This window comes from Bactrocera neohumeralis, chromosome 3 (genome assembly GCF_024586455.1).
Source record: "Bactrocera neohumeralis isolate Rockhampton chromosome 3, APGP_CSIRO_Bneo_wtdbg2-racon-allhic-juicebox.fasta_v2, whole genome shotgun sequence".
Taxonomy (NCBI): Eukaryota; Metazoa; Arthropoda; class Insecta; order Diptera; family Tephritidae; genus Bactrocera; species Bactrocera neohumeralis.
In genome coordinates this window covers 63,390,851-63,417,104 of record NC_065920.1, presented here as the reverse complement: position 1 = coordinate 63,417,104, position 26,254 = coordinate 63,390,851, and the positions used below count along the sequence as shown (strand labels likewise).

At 35.6% G+C, this 26,254-nt stretch overlaps 1 protein-coding gene across 2 annotated transcripts in view; it reads right to left on the bottom strand.

Moving 5' to 3' along the window:
• Positions 1-1,679: 1,679 nt before the first annotated feature.
• The window catches only part of LOC126752872 (diuretic hormone class 2), a 57,356-nt gene continuing 32,781 nt past the window's right edge, over positions 1,680-26,254 (bottom strand). The window contains exons 2-4 of one of the 2 annotated variants that reach the window (XM_050463874.1): positions 9,831-9,976; positions 6,816-6,926; positions 1,680-2,826 (exon numbers count right to left, since the gene is read on the bottom strand). In XM_050463874.1, the coding sequence (XP_050319831.1) occupies positions 2,691-2,826; positions 6,816-6,926; positions 9,831-9,928 (345 nt within the window). In that variant the 5' untranslated portion in view covers positions 9,929-9,976 and the 3' untranslated portion in view covers positions 1,680-2,690. The remainder of the gene's footprint in view (positions 2,827-6,815; positions 6,927-9,830; positions 9,977-26,254) is intronic. The other variant, XM_050463875.1, reaches the window with a different exon arrangement.

Below are 26,254 nucleotides of genomic sequence, written 5' to 3'. Positions count from 1 at the left end.
TAGGGTGGGTGGAGTTCGTAGATGGGCGTAATTGGACCACTGCCACGACCACAACAATTTGGGGTGCCATAACAAAGCATAAAATTAAGATAATGTATAATACTCTAATTTAACGTAGGGAATTGCAAAGCAAAATGGGCACTTACGGGCAAAAAATTTTGAAAAAATGAGCGTGGCCTCGCCCTCTAATAAGTTTAATTTACATATATCTTAAACCATTTAATCTACAATAACCAAACTCGCCTAGCGCAAATATTATAAGTACTCCTACCAACATACCAGATACATTAATTTTTACCCTCGAGATGATGCGACAAGGCTTTAAGGTCATTTTTAGGTGAAAACACATATCTCGAGACCCGTCTGACCGATTCTAACCAAATTTGGTATGTGTCCTTCTCCTGATATTTTTATTTTACACTATGAAAATGGGTGAAATCGAACTGGGTCGAATCGAATCTACTTCTACATAAATCTGTCAGATTTATAACTTAATTGCAGAGAGATTTATGAGAGATGCCAGTGTGCGACAAATGGTTTGAACTGGGTCAATACTTCCTTAGGCCTCATATACCTAATATAAAGATTTCCAATTTACGTGTGACTTCATACCGCATATATCGGCAAATAGCTTTATAAAATTCAGAGCACGTGTTTTTCCAATAACTGTGCATATTTGTGGTTAAAATGAATAAAATCGGGAGAAAACTAACACTAACGCTATAATATCTGAATAAATTTTCTAGATGTGATCACTATATCATATAGCTGCCATACAAACTGAACGTTCAAAATGAAGTTGTTGTAAGGAAAACTTTCATATTAGAGAAGATATCTTCAAGAAATTTGGTATATATTATTACTCAAGGCAACGCAACAATATTCAAAGAAAGTTTTCAGATAGGGTCACTATATCATATAGCTGCCATACAAACTGAGCAATCCTAATGATGTTCTTGTATGAAAAGCTTTCTTATTGTCAAAGATATCCTTACGAAATTTTGCTCCGATTATTTTCGAAATCATCGCTATAATTTCCTAACATATTGTGCAGATCGAACTACTATAGCATGTAGCTGTCATACAGACTGACATACCAAAATGTTGTCCTTGTATGGCAACTTTTGTGTTTGACGAGATATCTTAAGAAATTAGCCATGAGATTTTAAATTTCAAATAAGTTTTTAGAAATTGTTTACTAACGGTATCATATATAGCCATAAAACAAACGATCAAAATAAAGAAACAATTTTACGCTCAAGGTATCTACAAGAAATCGGTACATTATTTTTCAAGGTCGATTTCGAAGTCTTTTCTTGATTTTTTTTACAAAATGATTAATTATTGTTATTTTATCTTCTAGAAGAAAATACCTGCTTTTAACCAATGGGTTTTTCCTACTCAGATTTTTTTCTTTAAAAATTATCGTCCAATGGGCTCTACACATTATTTTTGAAAAACGCTTTGTTTATTGGTTTTTCTCAGTACAATTTATTTTCATTTAATTTTTTTATTTTGCTCATAACTGTTTCACATCGTATGTATGCATGTATTTCGTCACTCTTCATATTATACAAGTAAGTACATATACATTTATATATATATTTTATTCGTTTCATTTGAATTTTGTTTTTGTAATATTAAGTATGCTTGTAAGTTTACATGCTGGTAGTAGTATGTTGTTTTTGTTATAATACAGTTAATATAATGTTGCGAAATTTTCTAAAATTCTCACTTTCTCTCGGGGGCCTTAATGTGTGTGTGTGTGAAATTTTTCGTTTGTGGTATTTTTTTTTTCGTGGCTTCGGTGGCTTAACTGGTGTTGTTCGTGTTGTTTTAAGCCGTGTTGTGCTGTTGTTGTTGCTGTATGTCTGCTTAACCTACATACCTACTTAAAGATTTTTGTTCAAATAATTTGCATTAAATACTCTTTAATTTGTTATTATTTTACAAGTGTTTTTTCGTCTACTTCTCGTACGCACTTTCTGCATCATTTTTACTAAATTTCTCTAGTAAATTTTTCTAAAATATTTTTTATGCATTTGTCGCATGTTTTGTGCACACTTCTTATAAGCTAGAGAAAATGCCAACATCGATCGTTTCGTTTCACTTTATTTTTGCAATTTTAAAACTTTTGGAGCAACAGTTTTTCTAGTTTTTTTTTTTTTTTTGAGAATATACATATGTATGTTGTTTTTGTTTTTGTTTTTTTGCAAATATAATTTAATGTGTTCAACACGCATAGTTTTCATTAATTTACTTTATTTAATATTTATTTATTTATAATAAATACAATAAATTGAAGCTAAATACTTTTCACATTTGTTTTTTTCTTTCATAAATATAAATATGTTTGTAAATATGGTTACAGTGTGTGTAGATTGTAAATAAATACGTATGTTTTGTTGTTTTTGTCTTGTACTAAATACATATATACATATATATTTAGGCTAATAAAAAATAGTCACTATATACTTTAGGATGCCAGCGGCGCTTTGGTCCGCTGTTGTTTGTTTATTTTATTTGTATGCTTGTATGTATATATGTTTTATGTATGTATTTAATAATCAACAAATTCTTATAGAGTTCTCTAATAAATCCGGCATAAATTCAGAAATTTTCAAATCAGGAAGTTTTCATATTTTCATTCGCACGCTTGCTTGCCTGCTGCCTGGGTGTTTTGAGACACTTTAGACTTCGGTTTCCGATCGCCGCCTCCTGCCTGGACCGCCGGGGAAGTTGGCAGCGGCCAAGCCCATGCGATGTTTCGCCTCTTGTGTGCCTGAATAGCCACGCGCCAAGCCAAAGTCCACAGTGCGTTTAGAGCTGTGGAATATAAGTGGAGAAGATGGTGGTATTTGAAAATGATAGACCGATAATAAAGTAAAGGGGATGGTGGTATTGTATTAAAAAAAGGGGAGAAAAATATTTTTTGTATAAAATTTTTTAGCAGGATCTAAAACTTCCTCGTGCTAAGTTATAGCCCCTAATAGTTACTTTCTCTTTTTCAGTTTAAGAGTACACCTATTGTGAAATTAAAAAAAAATCGATTTTTCCTTATTTAGAATCGCTTTACCTTTAAAAATAAAATACTAAAATTTTAAGTAGATATCTGAAATAATTTTTGTGTTAAAGTCTTCTAAATTTTCGGCCTTAGGCCATTGTACGGGTAACGATTTCTGCAGTCTTCTTGAACTGTCAGCCCCATCCTGTGGGCATGTGTCGCCAATAGACAGTGACCAGTTAGTATTCCCATCATGTTTCTACAGTCTCTTCTATCGAGTGCCAATAGGAATTTTGTGTACTTTCAATCTACCGTTTTGCACATGACTTTTGCTGTTTTGCACCCAAGTAGCTCGTTCCATTGAGTTTTGATTTTCTTTACCATGCTTCTGTCAAGATCGTCGTATACATAGACAATGCATGGGTTTCCCAATGTTGATCACGTTTTCGGATGTTGAGCCCGAAAGTTCTATATGTAAATTCTCCTGCAGCCAATAGTCGTCCCGTAATTTTGTAGCGCAGTTTTCAGCGAAGAGGTTGATAGGTGGCAGGTTTAGTACCAGTTCAAGAGCCGCCGTTATTCTTAAAGCTCTCGTTATGCACTGCGCAGCAAACCTCTGAACCCTTTTCATTAGCTTCCGGTACGTGGATTTCTGTACACCTGTCCACCATACTACTGCACCGTAGATCAGAATTTATCTAACAACAGCTGTGTAGCAACAGTGCATGAAAGAGGGAGAGAGCCCCCAGCCGAGCATCTGCCAACATGCATAAAAATTGTATCAAAAATCAATTTGTAGAATGAAATTATTTGGCGCAGTCAATGACAAAAAGGTTTTAATCCACGAATTTTTCCTATTTCATGTCCAAATAATTACTCAGGCACTGTTGTGAATTTTTCCAAAATTTTTTTTCAGTGTGTGACGGATATTCGCTCGTTTTGGGCCCAAATAATAAAATTTTATTGGGTTCATAACTATGTTCGTGCATCTTTTTCCAAATTTTGAACGTTTATTTAAGAAAAATATATACAAAAGTATTATTCGAAATATTTTTCATCTCAAGCTATAACTTTTCTTCCATCTTTCTGACAATTTGTGGATTCCATCGCAAAAGAACTTCGCCGAGTTGACTACCAAGAATAAATCACGCTAAATTTTGATACTCTGTTCTGATGTGAACCGTATTCCAGTGATAGTTGAATCCACCGAAATAAACGGTGGTCAGAAGGAGCAATGTCTGTACTACATGATGGATAAGCAAAACTTCCCAGTCGCTGTCCAAATTGTTTTCACCTTGCAACTTGAAGCCGATGGAAATCATGTGGGAAAATTGGTGTCTAGTCGCGACTTCCGAAGGTTTTTTGGCAATCGGTCATTTCTATTTGATGACTTGTTGCCGGTAAAGTTATTGATTAATAATTTAATTTTAAGTTTTAGAAGCTCATTATACAGCACGCCCTTCTGATTCCACCATATTCGTCATTAATATTCAGCTTTGTCTTGGCTGGTTCACATAGGACTCTTTGAACTTAAGATTATAGTAATGGGTTCGATGGACCACCAAAATCAATGCGTTGCAAAAACGACATCTTTTTGTAGTGTTCGAGAAACATTTCCTCTTTTAATGTCTCATAGCTTCAATGCATTTGTCACCAAATTTTCTTGCTTTGGAATATGTCCGACAGGCTTGAAACGTTTTGAAATTTGCGATGTTCTTTTGTTTAGCAACATTCTTCTTCCAGTTCCTCATCTTCAAACCTTTTAGGCGTCGTGGAAATTCTTCGTCTTGCAAGCCAAAATCACCACTCTTAAACCGTACAAACCACCCATGTACAAATTTTGGCTTATTTGAGTTTTTACTCTTCAAATGAATATACTTAGATATGTACAGGCATATACTGAATGATTTTCAAGTTACTCCATGTCGTGACTCACCACATGAATATGGTCATAGACACAATATAAAAATTTGTTTCCTACAGTTCTTATACTGTGAAAAACATAATAAAACCTCTGATTGAATTCCTCACATATAAAGGCTTTTGCTAAATCATCCGATCAGTCGCTGGAAGGTAGCTGAAAGTTCACTTTTTGATTATAGCCTAAACTAAGGCTGACTAATAATTGATTTGATCGTAGACAGAGATTTGTAATTGGCACTGAGTTAAATTGTTTTTCAATTATACATAAAAAGTGTTTCCTAGAATCCCACCAGTCACTTGAAGGTTGCATTTTATTCCAAAACCTTTGCTTTTTTCAAATGATTACCTAAAATTTTATTGATACTTTTTATATTCTATTCCAGTCCATATTACTAATAATTGAAGCATTGAGGAAGGCGTTTGATACTACACCGAATTTCTGATAAGGAGCAAAGTGGGTGGCTTTAACTTCATATATTTTCCGATTAGATAATTTAGCTTCGGTTTAGTCAAAATGAGCCCGATACTAAGCTACAATAGATTTTAAAGATGTAAAATGAGTTTCCAATATTATAACTGGTGTGCGACTTCGATAATTGTACACTATAATAACTTGTTGCCTACATTTAGGAGCTTAAATGATTAATGGAATCAAACAACAGTTGAATAAAGCAAGAACAAGTTTCCCCAGCACCACCAACGTTTAAAATATAAATAAGAAATTAGTTAAACATTACTGGAATACATTATTTTTTAAGCATACTTCTAAGAAACTAAAAACCACTGCTTTTCCTAATATTTCTCGAAAATTATAATGGCAGTTTTATATGTTAGTTCGCCAATATTATTATGAAGGTTGAAATGATTTTATGAATTTTTTTGTAATGCTATTAACTTGTTTAGAATTCGATAAAGCGAGAGAAGGCATTTGAGACTAAATGGCATTTCTATTATGAAAAATATGAAAGCTTCTCTGTTGCTATTGAGTTAAAACTAACTTGATACTTTATCAAAGAGGGGGTCCAATTGCAATATTTTCACAATGAGTGCTTTACTAATAATACGTTACATAGCTACCAATTTTTAAATTAATTTCCTCAATCTCCGTTCGGGAAGGCATTTGTTGCTAAACCGATTTTCTGATAAGGGGAAAATTAGGTAACTTTAACTTCATATATTTTCTGATTGGGTATCTTAGCTTCGATTTATTCAGAATGAGTACGATTTAAAGCTATAATAGCTTTAAAATATGTAAAATTAGTTTCTCAATCCTATACATGGTGTGCAACTTCGATAATTGTACACTATAATAAATTGTTGCCTACATTTAGGATGACAATTGTTTAATATAATCAATCAGCAGTGGAAAATGGAAAGATACACTCTCTACCACAACAAATGTGTATTTAATTTCAAAATGATGAACTGTCTAGCCAACCCCAAAACAGGTTACAATCTTACATCCTTTCTATGACATTTTGCCTTCCTCTCCATAATGTTGAATCACTTTAATGTACCCAGCTATCATTGTTTACAAAATTAGTTGCGACAATATCCGTTTAAAATTTGGGTAACTATAACACACCAATTATATAAATAGCTTGTAATTAGCTACAAACGTTATGTACCCTTCGCCTCTTGCCCTCTAACCTAACACGCACAATGTATGCACCCAATTGGCGCCGCTAAGAGACACGTTTGCACTGTGACGATAGTAAATTAATAGCGTGTACACACAAACATTTATGACTTGAAAATTAAACCGCCCTAACGCCTACCTAATTTCAATAAACCACACATACATTTGCACATTAAAAAGCTACTACGCCTTCATTTCATACTGAAATTATTGTTAGTTTAAGGTTTCTTCGTGTTTTTTATTACTCACTTTTCCAGATCGTTGCGTGCTCTCATAATAGTTTGTCCGAAACGGGCCATCAGCTCCATTAATATGTCGTCGGGCACCTCCTCAAGCTCGTTGTAGTAGCCGCCGCCCTGACTGTGTGTTTGCCATGTTGTGTTTGTATGCATGTGTGTGTTTAGTGTTTGGTTTTGTGCCATCATAAGGATTTATGTTTACATTGCGTTTTGCGTTTTGTTTCGTTGTTAAGTGTATTGGAAAATAAGAAAATCTTCTATTAGTACCTTAAGCGCACATTTATTTATGGCTTGTCAATATATTCGTATATAATATGGCATATGCTCGCAGAATACGCCTACATAATGCGTTTTTAATTCAAGCGGTTTGGTTAAAATGCAGAAGAAGGATTGGTTAATTGAAAATAAATATGGAAAGTGAAAGGATACGAAACGCTTCTACTTCGAAGAAGGAAAAAGAGTTTTAAGGAACTTAAATTAGAGCAGTGAAGAATTTACTAAAAAATTAATTTCAACCGGATTACAAACTTTCCAAAAACTTCTACGTCAAAGAAGTCTAAGTTGCTGAAAATTCGGTAAGTGTAACTTTATTGCTACTGAAAATTCGTAATATTTCACTACTTTATAGGGAACCCAATAGAACAGAATTAGAAGAAATTTCACTTCAAGAGGTGAACACACTTAACATACCCGGCAATGCCGTTCGGTTATCTACTTTAACTCTTTAAAAAGCTTTCATAGTACAACTCTGAATGTGCTTTCTAATAGAGCTTTCATAAAACTCAAACATTCCACTTGCTACTCCTCAGCTTCTACTACTCGTTAACTTGAAAAGATGCCTTCTCTGCCTAAAAATGTTAATATGCTATTTTTTCTGAAACTGTTTGTGCCAAAAATAAGGTTTATCCGTATTTAAAACTTTTACCCTATCGAAAACCGAATGACTCCTCGGTATACAAGCCAACTGGCGAAAGACTTGGCTTCACTTGGTCTTAAAGATTGCGAATATAGTATACTACTGAATATATACATACTTCTGGGGCTTTAAAGAGTCAAAGAGGAAGATGAGCTAATCTGATCCCCCGATATTCGGGTCTACGTAAATAGTAAGAAGCCTATCTTATATTTGGCCAGGGACTAGAAATTCGGCAGTATTCCTTTAAATGATCTTAGGATGATTTTTCGCCAGCATAACATTCAAAAAACAGATGTTTATTTCGTTGAAAAATTGCAGAAAACATCATATTTCGCTGTGCGAAGCTGTCACAAGAAAACGCATTGAGTAAATGCCTTTCACACTTCAGTTGTTACATTTTTACCTAGGTAGAGATTAGATGGCTGTATACCATGGTTGTAAGGCCTATTGTCACTTATGGAGCGGTTGCTTGGGCATCTAGGGCAACGTAGTCTTCGGTAGGCCTTCAACTATCGAATCTGCAAAGGCTCGCCTGTGACTGCGCTTTAAGAGCAATGCGCACTTGCCCAACCACAGCACTTGAAGTCATGCTGGAGCTCACCGCTGTATCTCACCGCTGTATCTAGTGATCAAACAGGTAACGAAACATAACATGTTGCTAATGGCAACAGAGGGTTTTGGCAAATTGAAGATAATGTCGTCTCAAAAAATGAAGGCCCTAGGGAAAAACACACCACTGACCTTTCTTCCAAGGGACGGCGTTACGAAGAGGATTAACATTACCGCATATCAAATTGTCCATACCAATGGGACATTTTTCAAGCATCTTTCAAGCAGAAGTCTTTGCTATAAGTTAGTGTGCAACCGGATACACCTAATCTGAGTGCCAGGGCATAAAGCAGTAGCCAGCAATGAGCTGACTGACGAACTAGCCCGCTCTGCGGCAGCGTCCAAGAGAATGGGGCTATAATCGTGCATTGCAGTGGAGTCCCACACTTTAAAAGAGCTGAGCAGAGAGGGGAGATAACAGCATTGGTAGCAGGCAGCAGGAATGCGTCATGCCAAACTACTTCTGGGAGGTTACAACCTTGAAAGGTTTAAAGAAATGATCAACCTCCCCTGAGACAAATTCCATCCCCTTGTTGCGATCTATACAAGCCACTGCTGGCTCAGGAAGCACTTGTCCAACATGAGCTTAGTTTTTTACGCAAACTGCAGGTTTTGCTTCATGGAACAGGAAACTCGAGAACACCTCATTCTGCAGCAGGCTCAAGGCCCTAGGTTCCATCTACGTAGACAGCGATCACATCACCTCAGTTGCGCCCAGCAGGCTCTTGGAATTGTTCAGAATGCTGGACTATTGTGACCATATACATACGTTATAGGCGAGGGCACAATAGACCATAGGTCGAAGTGCGAAGCCTTAATTTTACTAGCTCTTTATCCATTTAGGTAGAGACAAACCTTGAGACGATGAAAGATGCCTCTTTCACCGTCGTACTTATACCGGAAATGAAATATATTTAATTTCTCCAGGACATAGATTTCTGTAGATCTTTCTTCCAATTTATGCCGGAAATGAAAAATTATTAATTTCTCCATGGCCTAGGCCTCTAGTGATTATTCTTTCATTAACTTTACTAATCTTCCACCATATTTCTATAATTGGCACTCTTGTTCTCACAAGTCATTAAGTATTATTAAATTCAGCTGGTTAGGCGGTGGTGTCAACAATTTTTATTCCCAAAAGCTTGGTAGTTTAAGAAGCTCTTGCTCTAACCAACAGTAGCCTATTTAGTACCGTGTTGGCCTCAATCTAAGCTTGTCAAACTTCGACAGCCTCACTAATAACTTGCTTATGCAAATTACAATACAATTTAAATGACACCTGAGCAGCGCTCTTTCAACTGTCCGGTGAACTACTGCCAAAATTTTAGCCGAGCTTAGTTGGTCTTAGTAAAATAGAACGCTGCTGCGCCAGCACGCGCATTGATAATACAAAATTCAACTGAAGCTTTTCGCGTGCGCATTAAAAAATCATTCAGCAAAATGACAGTAAATGTTTATGCGTGTGTGTGTGTGTGTTTTAAATTTTGACAAAGCTACAACTACCTGGGAAATGGCGCTGCTTCCGACGTCGACAGACACAGCGCCAAGCAAACGGCAACAAGAGCCAAGGACCAACAGAATAACTTGTTTGACATCATTGTTTTTGCTTTTGTTGTATTTGCTGCTTTCACTTGGAAGGGTTGACGCTGCAAAAGAAAAAGAAGAAGGCGAAGTTAATAATGGGAAATTATGTAAATGCGGCTATTAAATAGCATTTCAAGTTAATAAGAAAATAGAGAATATAAGTAAAGGGGAGCTTATATAAAAATTAGCCAAAATAGCGAGCAATGTTTTTACCTTTCTTTCATTAACCGTTACAAATGAATTTTAAGATGACATGTGTTGTTTGTATGTAACTAAATTGTAATTTTTTCCACACCTTGGCAGTAGCTGTCAGCGTATGATTCTATTACTTTGCGCATTATAATTCAATCACGATAAAGCAATCAAAATAAATTAATTCAGCAGACACAGAATAATTTTAAAGAGCACCCATATCTGTGGTTATGTAGGGTGTGCAACTGCTAATTTAAAGCAATCAATAAGGCACCAATTTATGTGCGTGAGCGAAACCCTTGTAAATTGAAACATTGACTTTCCTTGCGTTGATTTGAAAAAAATATATACATACATAATGTGGGATAAATAGGACACATGAGCATATAAAGCTGCGCAGATGAATGATTTTGTCTACCTTGAAAATAAATTATGCATATTTATTAAATGATTGAAGCCCAAATTGTGCTAAGAATGTCACGATTCCCGCAGAAAGCAACAAAAATGCCAAGTTATTTGCGAATGCACTGAAAACAACCGATAAACAGTTGAAACGTATATAAAAAGTGGTGAACTAAACAATGATATTTCTTGCAATGTTTGTAATTAAAAAATTAATTAATATAATCCCGAAATTTCGGGACTCAGATTTTTTGATCCCGAAATTTTGAAAGATTTTGCCATGAAACATATTAGTTTTTAAGAAATCTAATGATGCAATTTAATTTTTATAATCCCGAAATTTCGGGACTGATACCAGAAGCCCGATAATTATTTTGAACTGATTATTTCTTGAGATATTCATAATTTAAAACTTAATTCTTATAGTCCCGAAATTTGGGGACCGACATTTTTTGATCCCGAATTCTTGAAAGATTATTTCGTGAAACATATTAATTTTAAGGAATCTAATGATTCAAATTTCTTCTTATAGTCCCGAAATTTCGGTACTGAGTTGAAGTAAACCCGCAATCCCAAAAAATTACATTATAAAAAATACTAATTTTCAACAAACCGAATAAAGAAACTTAATGTATGTTTTCCCAGAATTAATGTAATGTCCAACTAACTTCTTTTATTTTTGATATTTGGCAAAAAAAAAAAAAATATTGCAATTAAAAATTAATTTCGAATTATCGGGACTGATGCCGAAAGCCCGATAATTATTTTATGAAAAAGCTTATTTATTGCAATGTTCGTAATTTAAAACTTATTAATATATCACCGAAATTTCGGGACTGAGATTTTTAATCCCGAAATTTTTGCAAGATTTTTTCATAAAACATATTAACTTTTAAGGAAATACATATAATGATGAAACTCTTTTTGTGATCACGAAATTTCGGGACTGATACCAGAAGCCCGATAATAATTTTATGAAAACTGATTACTTCTTGCGATATTCATAATTTAAAACTTAATTCTTATAGTGCCGAATTTCGGCACTGAGATTTTTTGACCCCGAAATCTTTGCAAGAGTTTTTCATAAAACATATTAATTTTTAAAGAAATCTAATGATGCAACTTTTTTATAGATCCCGAAATTTCGGGACTGATACCAGAAGCCCTATAATTATTTTAAGCAAATTGAGTATTTCTTGCGATATTCGCAATTTAAAACTTAATTCTTATAGTCCCGAATTTCGGCACTGAGATTTTTTAATCCCGAAATCTTTGCAACAGTTTTTCATAAAACATATTAATTGTTAAAGAAATCGAATGATGAAACTTTTTTCGTGATCCCGAAACCGAGATTAAATAATCCCGAAATCCCGAAAAATTATTTCATAAAAAAAATAAACTTCCAACGAATCGAATAATGAAACTTAATGTATGTTATGTTTTCCCAGAATTAATGCCTCACTAAATTTTAATCCAATCCATATGAATTTCCACGTACACAAATTCCAATCAAATGAATGTGTGCAAATTTTGATAATTCAACGCACACATTTGCATTTACATTGCAGCTTGCTTTGCTTTGAAATATCTCTCACTCAGTAGCAGAGAATTTGTTTGCCTACAAAAGTATGTACCCTCCACGCACACGCTCCTACCGCTGGTGCATTTTTAGTTGTACGTTCAACAATTTATGCCACACAATATTTAATGGTGCAGCAAAATGTTGCAAATGTATTTGTTGTGTCACATAATGGGTGCATGTAAACAAGCGATGCTGTGGCACGCCAATGCGTGTATATTTGTGTGTGTGGGATTAGAGAGTGGAGGATGACGCGACTGACACATCGTTGACACTATCAAAACGTTGTTGATTACCTGCTGAGTTATGTGCATTGAGTGCAAAATCTACCAATACCAATTCCAACACACAGCAAAGCACGGAAACAAAAATGTAAAACCAAAAGCGATTATGTGTGGGTGGGTGAGTGTGTGCGACTGCTTATCTGGAAGCCTGTTGACATGTTGATGGACGTTACAAACAAATCGGGCGGTAAAGCAGCTGGAAACCGTATATAACGGTATTGGTTGTATGCTAGCAACAACAACAAACGCATTTTTGCAATACTTTCAGACTTTGCAGCGACTTTTCACATCCGCAAGCAGCAGGGGAAAGGATAAGCAATCGGAAGACACTCCACTTGCAGATACTTTAAACTTGCCAGGCTGAGTATGGCTGTGTGTGTGTGTGCACAGCTGAGTGACGTTGTCTTTCTGGCTATCAACTGCAGTAGTAGCAACAACGACAGCCAAGGTGGCAGCAACAATAACAACCGAAGTTGCAGCAAAGCATATCAACAGCTTCATTGACTTGAGTGCCGCAAGTGTTGTGATAAAGAGGCAGCTAGCAGCTATGTAGTCAACTGCTTGACGAGCGTGTGCGAGCGCTAGTACTTTCAGTTTAAGTGAATAAGCGCCAAAGTGCTTTCTGCCTGGCTGTGGGGAAATTGTTACTGCAACACAGGCGAGCACGTGCCGTTATTACTTTGCTAACGGCATGTTCAACACTTTCGCCGCTTTGCAGCTCCGGCTAGTTGTCGCTGAGGTCATTTCCTAGTTGCAAAATTAATCGCCTGTATATTAAATTTTAATGTTCAAATATTATAAAAACGAAGTAAAAAGCATGCAGGCAGTTGGTTGTCAGTGATGTGCAACATACTAATACAAATTGCACTCGTTGACCTCAATATTACGCCAAGCACGAAAAAGTTGCGTATACGCAGAGGCGTACATACATATACTGGTGATGTACATACATAATTGAAATTAGTTACGTATAAAAATTAAGAAATTTTGAAGTTTCAAAATTAAGGTGACACTGGAATATATTAACTTTTTCCAATAAGTAATCGCATGCTACAAAAAAATTGCACGCGAGAGATAGATGGCTGTGTTTTACATTTTTTTTTTTTTTTTAATTTTTTGTTTTAGAAATCTTTCCAAATTACCATAATATCTTAAAAATTTGCAGTTTTTTTCCCGTAAAAGAATAACATTATGTTTTAAGTGGGTGCTTTAAATGTATTATGGACTCTTAAATTTATATTTATAGGTAGAATGTAAAGTTTTCTTTTGAGTTTGCTCACGCCAAATTTCCTCATAATTCAAAAAAAAAGAAATAATAATTAAAACTTAAGTCTTATTTCTTGCGGTATTCGTAATTTAAAACTTAATTCCTATAATCCCGAAATTTCGGGACTGATGTTTATTGATTCCGAAATCTTGAAAAATTACCTCATGAAACATATTAATTTTTAAAAAGAAACTTTATGCTTATAATCCCGAAATTTCGGTACTGAGATTTTTTGATCCCGAAATCTCGACAGATTATTTCACGAAACGAAGTAATGTTTAACGAATTTAATGATACAACTTAATTCTTATAATCCCGAAATTTCGGGACTGAGATTTTTTGATCCCGAAATCTCGACAGATTATTTCGCGAAACAAAGTAATGTTTAACGAATTTAATGATATAACTTAATTCTTAGAATCCCGAAATTTCGGGACTGAGATTGAGTAATCTCGAAAAATTTTTTCATAAAAAATACAAATGCTTCACTAATTTCTACTCCAATTCATATGAATTTCCACGTGCACAAATTCCAATCAAATGAATGTGTGCAAATTTTGATAATTCAACGCACACATATGTATACATACATTGCAGCATAATTAAAAAAGTATAATGTACAGTTTTATGTATTGACTTTCAAGTGCTAGATAATTAACCACAAAACTCATAATGTGAAGCATTTATTTGAGATCCTGCCAGTAAAAAAAATTAGCAATGATTGACTTAAAAATACTTTTAACATTCATATATGCATAGATAATCAACTATTTGAAATACAACGATTTCTACTAATCTTACTATCTGATCAAATACGATCCAGACTGAAAAAAAAAACATTTTCATATATCTAATCGCATTGAAAGCAGGGTATTTTTGAGCCAACATAAGAATTCAAATCATTAATCAAATTTCTCACACCTTTGCTATCAGCCTTGACTGGTATGGCCTTTAGTGCCTTCTGAGAATTTTGTCATTTTCAGTTTCTTCGGAATTATATCATCAGTTACTGCGTCAAGCATCTCCCTCGCGAACTTTAGAAGTTGTCGTTTTCCCAAAAGATTCAGTTTTTTTTGGTCTAACATCGTCAAGCTGCATACTCAGAACATTAACCAACATGAATGTACGACTCTCATTGGGCAAGATTTCGACATCATCACGATCTCCACTGTAAGTTTTGTGCCACTCAAATGAGTTAATTCGTTTTAAAAAGAACACACAAAACACATGGTAAAATTGTCGTAAAAAACTTGCTGTCTAACGCACACCGATTGACATTATGAGATCAAACTATGTATAATAGACTTCAGCAAAGGCTCTAAAAATCTAGGAAAAAATCGGTAACATACCGATTTGGTTTGCGGACGCAGTTTAACTGAGTTCCGGTGCAAATTTTTTTTAATGATATGTTAGACAATAACTTTCAGGCCTCTCTCTGACTGTTTAAGGGCATTATGTTAGCCTGTTAGCGTCTCTTCACAATTCTAGATATCATCTGTGTTGTGATTTTTAGTAGCGGCCTGTAGAATAGTAGTAATAAATTTATATCTAAAGTGATTCAATTTGATCCTTTACGGTAAAATTTCCCGCAATCGACTGCCAAGCTTACAAAATTTTCTAAAGAAAGGACTAAAACCAACTCTATACATGTTTTAAATTTTTTTCGAGTTCAAGCTTCGAATTTGTGATCTAACGATTCACAGCAAAGTAATCACTTTATGATATATAATAATAGGTCTACAACTTTGCTTCCGTTTTCCGATAGATGTCTCTAGGGTCAAGCACTGGTCGATTAAATCGTTTTACTATATATCGATCTTGGACATTTGTGTCAACACTAACCCAACAAAATATTTGTAGAGATCTGTTTGCATTCAAAATTTATTCTCAACTGAAAATGCCACTTTTTGAGCCGAATTCTCGACATTTGCGGGAAATTTTGCTTTTCTTTTTTAATTCCAAGAAAAGTACGGCTGAGGCTCATCGAATGCTTTCGGATACGTCAATGTACAATGTGTTGAAATTTTCATGTTCAAAAAAATAATATTACTAGAAAATTTGCAATATTCTGTAAGGATCGATAATGTTATAAAAAAAAAGAATTTATTAAAATCAGATTCACTAGCTCGCCATTTAGGAAAACTACAGTAAGTTTAATTTTGCTGTGGACAGACCAACAAATGAACAAATTTATTTGAAATTCCGTGAAATGTCAAGATTCTTTGAATAAAAAAATAAACAGTAATTTTTGACTGATACGCAAATGGATAGAAGTGGAGTTAAGATGAATTACTAACTGCAAGGCTATAGCAGATGGTTTTAATTGGAGCTTAATGGACTCTCTCTAGCTAACAATTGCTAACAATTGATAAGACTACAAAGAAGGTTAATTTCGGCTGCATCTTTCACAGTGCTATAGCTGTCCCATATCGACGATTCTGACATATGAGCAGCTTCTTGGGGAGAAAAAGACTTTTAAAAGAGTAACCAACTTTCACTAGACAGACTGCAACTTCTGTATATGTGACCTGGTCTACGGAAAGGGGGCTTAGGTGTAAAAAAATCAATTTTTCACTTTTTAGTTGATTCGGATGGAAGTTGAGATATTTATTTTTAACGCTTAAATTAAAAATTAATTAATTTTTCGCACGTTAGCTCCCTTTTCGTAGACCAGGTCACATATAGTAATTGGTGCATGTCTTGGCTAAAATTTGGAATGTGTCTGAACTTATATCTGTCTTGGTTAATGAAATTTGGACATTAACAATTCTTAAAGGTAGGGAACAATTTTTTTTTAAACGTTTAGTTTGATTATGTTTCTGAAGTTGCATGGACATGAAGAAGTTGATTATTTAAATATTCTACATAGAAACAATTGATTTAGGCAGTTAGAGATAAACCGAGTTCACTTGAGCCTAAATGTGTTGATAAAACTAGAAAAAAATTTTAATTCGGCTACATCTTTCATAGGTGCTAAATTAGTCTGATATCGGGGATTCGTACCCAGGAGCAGTTTCTTGGGAAGAAAAGGACTTTTAGAAAAATCGCAATATTACCTAACACAGTTTAATGTTACAGCTTATGAAAATAATAGTTGGTGCATGTCTTGGTTAAAATCTGGAATGTGCCTGAGCTAATATCTGGAAAGTGTCTAAGCTAACATCGGGAATCTGCCTTGGCTAATGAAATTTCGACATTAACAATTGGAAAAGAAGAGGATTTTTTTTTTAAATGTTTCGGTTGTTCACATTTCTGAAGTTACATGGAAAGAAATAAGTTGATTTCTTTAAATATTCAACATAGAAACAATTGATTTAGGAAGTTAGAGAAAAAACGATTCTAGCTTGAGTCTGAACAGTATTTATTGGGTTCAGAACTAGGAAACAGTGCTTAGAAAAGATGCTTATAATGCCTTCAAGTGGAAGAAAATGTTATAAATTTAGTCTAAGTGACTACCAATACTAGTCAGTAGCATCGGTCTATTCAACCTAACTTCAATTCAAAATCAATATTTTACACGCAGTACAATCCTGTATCTTGTTTGTGAGGAATTCTAGAAAAGAATTCCAATTTTCAAAGAAGTTTCGAAATATATATATTTTTTAGTTTTAAAGTAATTGGATTATAGCTAAGCATAGGCCCAAATACGTACTCACATTCCCTTCCCTTCTGGTTTACATTAAAGCGCCAACTTTTTCTTTACTTTTTTAAATATTTCTAATACCACCTCAGGCCTTGTTGCCGCTAGCTGCAAGCCACGACCAAACGCCTGTTTCTGATAGGCGCGATAGGCTATTCCTAAAAGCCAAATATTTATTTAAATTTTTGCATATTTTTCAAATCTACCTAAAGCTAATTTGCACCCCTTCTACAGGTGTAAACGCCAAGCCAAATCTACATACATATTTATATATGTTAACATAAATAAATCCAAAAGAAAGCGCAAAATGCCGCCACAAATACAACCAGTCGCCGTTATTTGCACCGACAATAAAATTGTTGGATTTTCTGCTTTTTTGCGCTTATTTCGGAAATGCTCACATAGCTAGAGCAGCTGAAATTCTCTTGGCTGAAATTGTAGCAATAAGAACAGCAGCAAAAAATGCTTACAAGAAATACCTTCTTGTGTGTACAAGTACGTAAGTCTCTGTTAAACAGATACTTTGTGCCAAGAGACACGCATTCAGCTTTAATCCACTCGCTTGTCTTGAACTCCCCGGGGCGCCAGAGTAAACGAGCCCACGCGCCACAAGTCGGTACATACACACATACTTTCATACATGAGTAAGTAAGAATATATACATATTTAGGTATACATATGTATGTATGTGTATGTTTGTTTGTGTTCGTAACGCTTACTAAATAGCACCAGGCGACCTGCTTGGTCCGTAGCCCCTGCCAAAAATGTTCGTTGGCAGCCAAAGCCACGCCACAAAGAATTGCTGTAATACTTGCACAAACACAAACACACATACACTTTTATATATATATACGATAAGTTTATGTATCATAGCTGCTATCCTCCTGTGGCTGCACTCAGCGTTTGGCTTTGCTTCTTGTTGCGCATTTTCGCCGCTTCAGATTTTTGCAATTGCAGCTGCGCCTTTTGTTTTCCCTCGCAAACACTTAACAACTCATAACGTTTGGCTTTGTTTCTGTCGTGGTTTTCGCTGGTCTCTGTAGATTTTCATAATTTCGCAACTATTTAGACACGCCGCAATGCAAAAGTACACTTAAATAACTCCAGCCTTGGCGGTAAGTGGATTTGGGGTGAATCTCAAAAGTGTTTTTAGTACACATGTTGCACAAATAACTGAAACATACCCGAAACTTATATAAACATTGTAATAAATACTTATGCCTTTGGGCTAATATTATTTTTGTACGAATACACATATGAGACAACGCATTTTGGATTCAGCTTTATGAGATTTCTAACTTAAAATAGCTATTCACCACTGATCGCCATTGATCGTTACGACCGCACGGTCTGTGTTGCTTCAGTACGATTTTTTATGATTTTCGTAATTATATTTAATTGAACTTGAATTTAATCCCCAATATTGCCTTCTTTTCAGAGAGGAGTGAGAAAGGGGCCAAGTGGACAAGAATACAAGGATAAGCATCTAAGTATATGGGTGCGTCTCAACTAAAGAATGGTGTCTTTTCAGTCAAAGTAGATACCAAAATATCCATCCATTAGCCAGATCACTGCAGTGACATCCAAGTGGAGATCACAGCAATTAAAGAAAGCTCTCTTTCTGACAAGAAGGGTGCTCACAAAAACGAATATGCGTAATTTTATGTAAAGATGGCTAAGTAGCTTTTAAATCACTAAAGTGTCTTAAGTCAAAGATAATGAAAAAAACAATAGTGCGTTAAACGAGCAATGGGTTCCAGGACGTTGTGACATTCGTGGCAACTGTGAAGCAGTTGAACTAGCCAGAACAGAAACCACACTACAATTAGGCTCCGGAAAGGAGGATATATAATGTTAACGTCAAGCGAAAACGGTCGTGATAGATTCAAGGTGAGTCGGATCCCAAAACGGATCAAACGACTGCCAAGCCATGTTTGACGAACAGGAGAGTTTCGCTATGGATTCAACTACTATGAGCAGTTAGCCTTCAACCAAACTCTAAATTCGCAACTGCACTGTCAATAATTGGACCGTTTGAGTGTTTTCCAGAAGTGATCAGCTTAGGCGAATAGGCAAGGAATTATGTTCTATAATACTGCTATAGTAACTCAGCAGAAGCTCCAGGAGCTTATTTGGGGGTTCTGGTGTATACATCTTATAGTCCCGAACATGCAGCAAGTGATTACTATCTGTTTCTGATTAAGGCGAGGTTGAAAAACTCTCTAATGCAAATCTATAAAAAGCGAGCTGAAAAGTAACACCCTGAGGAGCTTATACCTTATACAAGGTGTGTTCCAAAGTAAACAGGGTTTTTTTGAATCTAGCGCCCCCTCGTATAGACATATCCTGAAATCGGTTTCCAACGAAAAATTAGTATTTGAAGCAAGAGTAATAAAGTTTACATAACAAACTTTGTAACACACTATTTAAACTTTAAGCAAAAAATTACTTGAAAAAATTCACACGGCGACCGGTGCTACATTACAATAGTTAACCATAAGTTTATCGGGCCTAGGTTTGGTTTTTCGGCAATCTAACTCTGTTGAAATCATTAAATAGTCAGCTTTAAGTCTTAGTCTATGTTTAGACCAACACTTAATCACACGATTTCGGCTGTTGAGTGGCTTATCCCACTAATCTTTTAAATTTATCAAGATTTCGCCATACAAAAATGACAGTTCGAAATCACTTCATCAGAGTGATTTGAAACTGATCCACTACTAGCGGGGTTCTGTAATCTCTCTAGTCTCTATTTGAGACATTTTGAGGCAAAGTCTCAATTTGAGACTAGTTACTATTCACTAAACAGTCTCTAGCGTTAGTCTCAAAATATTGAGACCTCACAAAACTAAAAAGAACTCTTGTCTGCCATTTTGAATATACTGAATAGAGATCATCATAGATATAAATCGATTGTCGTTTCTTTATACTCAAACACGAAAAGGTTAAAAATAAATCAATTTTACATAAATTTCGTAAATATTATGAAACAAAGTCAACATATATTTTTATTTTTATTGATAATTATGTTTTTTGACTATCTTATAGAAAATTTAATGTTTAGTGACATATTTATTTTCATTCAAATCTCTGAATAATGAAATGTAATAGATTTTGTGACTGTCACTTAGCAAAATCGCCTCAAGTCTCAAAAATTGTCTCTAACTTAAAATCTCAAATTTAGAGACTTGAAACTGTATCACAGTACAGAATCGCACAGTAAATCTCTCGGTGCGACTCTGATTTTGCGCCATCTACTTGTCAGCATTGGAAATCTATTACATTATCACAGCTGATTTAGACACTACAAAGGGAAAAAAATGTAAACAAACAAATTTTTTTTTATAGCAATGAATCTAATTTCACCTGAAAATCGACTTTCCAAATGAAACAATGCGTCCATTATTTCCATTTTATGGAAAATATTTAAAAGAATACGGTTTTTATTACAAAATACTATATGACAATGTTTTCTTTTGATAAATATTGATCTTTCCAACGGCAGTGAGTACGGGCTGATTAGTGAAGGGCTTAAATGTAATCTAATCCTTTCAAATTTTCGGTCTGAACATGGTATTAGTCTACATTTACTGGAATTACTTTAAATTAGAAAGTTGAATGAAGAATTGAACACTCTTATATTCGAGAAGTGTTGATTTCAAAAGCAATATTATCTTTGACAAAAAACAGTTTCGGGTTTTAGTACATAAAAATAGCTTAAATTTAACGGAATTACCGCATTTATTTGAACTCAGACCGAAAACTCAAAGTACTCTTTCTACATAGATGAATAAGAGTTGAGCTGATTTTACTAGAACCATTTTAAGATTCACTTCCCAATATATGCCAAGCTACTGAGGCAATGTGAGACTTCAGTTTTCTAAAAAATCTTAACTGTACTGCGTCGAAATGAATATTTAGCCATTCACAAAGCTTAAACTCAGGCATTTATATTTTATTTTTGAGACTTATCTTAATTTTTATTACTCGGCAGAGTAAAAGCTCGAAGCTCGCCTTTTTCAAAGATCAGCCCTTCTTCTTCTTAATTGGCGTAGACACCGCTTACGCGATTATAGCTGAGTTAACAACAGCGCGCCAGTCGTTTCTTCTTTTAGCTACGTGGCGCCAATTGGATATTCCAAGCGAAGCCAGGTCTTTCTCCACTTGGTCCTTCCAACGGAGTGGAGGTCTTCCTCTTCCTCTGCTTCCCCCGGCGGGTACTGCGTCGAATACTTTCAGAGCTGGAGTGTTTTCGTCCATCCGGACAACATGACGTAGCCAGCGTAGCCGCTGTCTTTTAATTCGCTGAACTATGTCAATGTCGTCGTATGTCTCGTACAGCTCATCGTTTCATCGAATGCGATATTTGCCGTGGCCAATGCGCAAAGGACCATAATTCTTTCGCAGAACCTTTCTCTCGAAAACTCGTAACGTCGACTCATCGGTTGCAGTCATCGTCCAAGCCTTTGCACCATATAGCAGGACGGGAATTATGAGCGACTTATAGAGTTTGGCTTTTGTTCGTCGAGAGAGGACTTTACTTTTCAATTGCCTACTCAGTCCAAAGTAGCACCTGTTGGCAAGAGCAATCCTGCGTTGGATTTCCAGGCTGACATTGTTGGTGGTGTTAATACTGGTTCCTAAATAGACGAAATTATCTACAACTTCAAAGTTATGACTGTCCACAGTGACGTGAGAGCCAAGTCGCGAGTGCGACGACTGTTTGTTTGATGACAGGAGATATTTCATCTTGCCCTCGTTCACTGCCAGACCCATTTTCTGTGCTTCCTTGTCCAGCCTGGAGAAAGCAGAACTAACGGCGCGAGTGTTGAGGCCGATGATATCAATATCATCGGCATACGCCAGCAGCTGTACACTCTTATAAAAGATCAGTTAGAGTTGATAATACCTTAGTAGAAAATCCTTAAGAGTCAGTTCGCAGTGTATGCCAACGCATTGGAGCGATATAAGGCTTTAGTCTTGCCTATGTTGGATCAGAATAAATCATTAGACATAACTTAGCATTGATTGAAGTACTTGAGTTTTCTATTTAAAACTCACCTTTGAAAATTTCGAGTGAGATTTTGAATCAGATGGCAGGGCTCTTATCTTCAGCTATTCTGTTCTTAAACTGTGCCTGCACCATTATTCTTTTCAAGTGATACCGCTCTTTTAAGAATTTTACTAGGAGCACATTTTTATCTTCCAATTTACAGGTATTACCCCACCCAGACAAGAGACAATTTAAAAGCAATCCTTGCATTCAAAGTGCTTCTCTGCTGTTTCATTTTGTATGCTCATCGCTGCTGTCTACTCTCATTTAAACGCTTCATATTCTGTAATCCTGAGCACTAAATCTTGTTTTCGTTTTATGATAAAGGAATGCAAAACTATTTCTCTCACTTTTTATTTCCATGAAATGTAATACGTTTATGTAATTTGACTTAAGCCCGAAGAGACGCAACTCTTTTTATTGTTACACCAACAAGTTTAAGTTTGAGATCTTTAAAAGTAAATGTAAAAGCCACCACACTGAGTTAATGCAATTCAGAGTACACAAAGGGGACTTAATTCGAAGCGAACTGTAATTTAACGAATTCGCTACTATTTTAAGGCAAAGAAGTAAAAATTTATTCTCGTTTTGCTTGAAATTAAGCAATCAGCTAAGCGCATTGCACAAAATTATTTACCAGTGCGACGGTTATTCGTGCCTTGTGGCATGAATATACGCTTTCCCCTTTAACTGTATGTTTGCTACACTGAAATTACATTCGACAACTCCAACGAGACTCAGCAGGAGCGCCAACAAGCCACACAGAAATCAACGACCAACAAAAGTCTTCTGATGACTATCAATTTCGAGTCAGGCAAAGAAAAACCAAATCAAAGTCAGAATAGTAGGACTGCATGATTAGGCAGTTGTGGGTATGCCGAGCTGTGGCTGACCACCTGTGGCGCTTGCTGAATCAAACTATAAGTGCCACTAAAATCTGTCGGTGATTGGCGAAAATATAATGTTTGAATGAGTGCTGAGAGCTTATGAGCTTGGCTGAGTTGCGGTGGGAGGGATGTTGTGTAATGATTATCGTAATGAGTCGCTTTGAAGGGATAAAAAAAAACAATAAAATAAATCAGCAATGCGATTGAGAAAATATTGCAAGTATTCGGCAAATCATGACGACATATGGAGCACATGAAACCTGATTATTTTAACGCAAATTGCAGAACCTTTTTTTTTGTAAAGATTTATAAGCAAATGGACTTAATGTTTCACAAATTAAGTATATCAATAAGTTTAAGAGAGTATTATAGAAAGCAGGGTAGTTCTACTTATAAAACGTTTTCGATTCGCCACTTCTCTTCTCGCTACGTTTAAGCTCTCTCTTCAGTTACCCAGTTTACAAGCTCTTTTTAATTATGCGAATCTCTCATGTTTTTCTTCTTCGATTCACCACTCTTCACAGTATAAATTAGATTAGATCGTACCGCATCAAGCGTGAACCAACTTCAAACTCCTAGATAGAGATCACCAGAATATTATAGATCGTTTAAGTGCTTTGAGCGTGCCACAAATTTGTTATGGTGGCTAATACCTCAGCAACTCCCCTAGATTCACCTAAAGTGTATCTGCCGAGCTGTTGCAATCTCAGTCTCAACCTCGCCTTCAATCCAACTTTGAAAATTTGTGTTCGACAAGATATGTAACTTCACCGCATGTGAGCCTATTCTATCAGAATGCTTACCATGGCGGCGATATTAACATTGTTTGGAGCAAGTAGTTCACAAGTACTCTTGCGTTCCACTTTGAACCAGAAGAATCTCGCAGCCATGCAAGTTTTGGTTTTTTATCAGCGCTTGTCAAACTCACGAGAGGTCCTTGGATCCAACCCTAGAGCGTATGACCGCGGTGGAGTACCTACACGTTGCCATTCTGATCAAAAAAAGGAAAAATACCATCTTTATAAAGCTCTTCAACTTTGCAGTTTTCAACGATTCCGCTGTGATCCACCACCCAAGCAAGTCCGATATCAATGTAGTTCGATGTTATTCTTAAAGTAGTCCAACATTCTTTGACACAGTTAGTGAGTTCAAGTCGAGTATTGCAGCTCTGCTATTAGATTGAATTCAAACCTCTTTGAAGGAAGCTTCACTTCTGAGCAAAACATCTACTTCAAACTTTATGAGAACCAGTTGAGAGGGTACATGAAGACCGTGGAGAGTCGACTCGGTGCATTTTACGTCGAGATTTTAAATTTGAAAACGTACAAAATACAGCTTATGCAAGAACTGAAGTCGCTCGACCTTCTCCAACCAACCTCGCTTCGGTTTACGGGCTCTTGAAAAGTTCCAAGAAGATTCGACGTTCTCAAGCCAAGTTTTGTTCAGCAAAAAGCAAAATTGCCGCATTTGAGATGAAGAGCAACCTAAAGAGATTCAAGAGCTGTCATTTCATTCAGCAAAAAAAAAAACTGTTTGGTGTGGTTTGTGGGCCGGTGGAATCATCGATCCATATTAATTCAAAAATGATATCGCTGAGAACGTAACCGTCAATGGCAACCATTATCGCGCCATGATAACCGACTATTTGATTCCTGAAGTTAAAGCTCGCGATCTCGGCGACATTTGGTTTCAACAAGACGGCGCCACTTTCCACACATCGCATCAATCAATGGATTTATTTAGAGAACATGATTTGGGCCGGTCGATTGGCCACCAAGATCGTGTGATATCACACCGTTGGACTTTTTCTGTGAAGATATATAAAGTCTAAAGCCTATGCGGATAATCTCGCTTAGAGTCAGGCCTTGGAGCAAAACAGTAATTTGCCAGTTATCAGTCGAAATGCTCGAACGAGTCATCGAAAATTGAAATCAACGGATGGACCATCTGAGACGTAGGCGCTGCCAACATTTGAAAGAGATTATCTCCAAAAAATATATGCCAAAGGATGTTCTTTCCAATGATAATAAACATTCCCCAGTAAAGTTGAAGTTTATTTGCTTTTTCTTTAAAAAAGTAGGGAAACTCGAAATGGATCACTCTTTTACTTTTTAAGTAATATGGAGCGGAGGGTGTGCTTCCCTCCGTATTCAACTTTCGTCGAGGCAATAACTTTTTACACCTAAGGATCAATCAATATTTATAGTTTCTCTGAATAAGTTCAAAGAGGAGAAATTCCTAAAGAAATTATATTCAATCAATTTCCCAATACTTGGGAAGAATTTTTTACAAGAAGATTAATGCGGTAAAATCTCCCCTATCAAAAGAAGAGCTGGGTCTTGGATATCCAGAAAACAAATGACACCGTTTTTATGTGACAAGATGTAAAGCATGTGCTTTTCGTATATCTTATCGTCTTCCTTTCTATTATGGTACATATGTTAGGTCTAAGGATTAAATTGTTATAGCTGAAGATTTTTATGATTTTATAGATGGCGGCAATTGCTATGAGCAGACGTTAATTGTTTGAGCTAAAATTATAAGTTTTTGAATGGCTCAAAAGCTTTGGTAAAAATTTCGTTCGTTTAGCCTGCAATTCTCAACAAGTTTATAAATTATTTTCCTTGAGTTTAAGCAGTGATCCAAGATAAGATAGATAGACGAGGATTCCACCGCGACCTTATGTCTATTGCGCCGAAAGAAATCTGAATATAACAATAAAAAGTCAAAGAAAATCTTCATAAACATTTCTATATTATGTATATTACACATAATACGAGTATTCCATTATACTACTTGATCTCTCATTTTAATCAACCTAATGATGATAATTCAATAATAAATATTGAAATTTATTGCCGCTCGTGTTGAAATCTTAAACCAGCTACTTGACTAATATATTATGACCAAAGTTTAATGAGTTTATGAATTGTAATTACATTTCTATTTTTACTAGGACAAATGCAAGATTGCTTTATCTATTCAAATATGCATAAGTTGGCCGAGCAAATTAGCTTATCTCAGAAAGTAAATGAA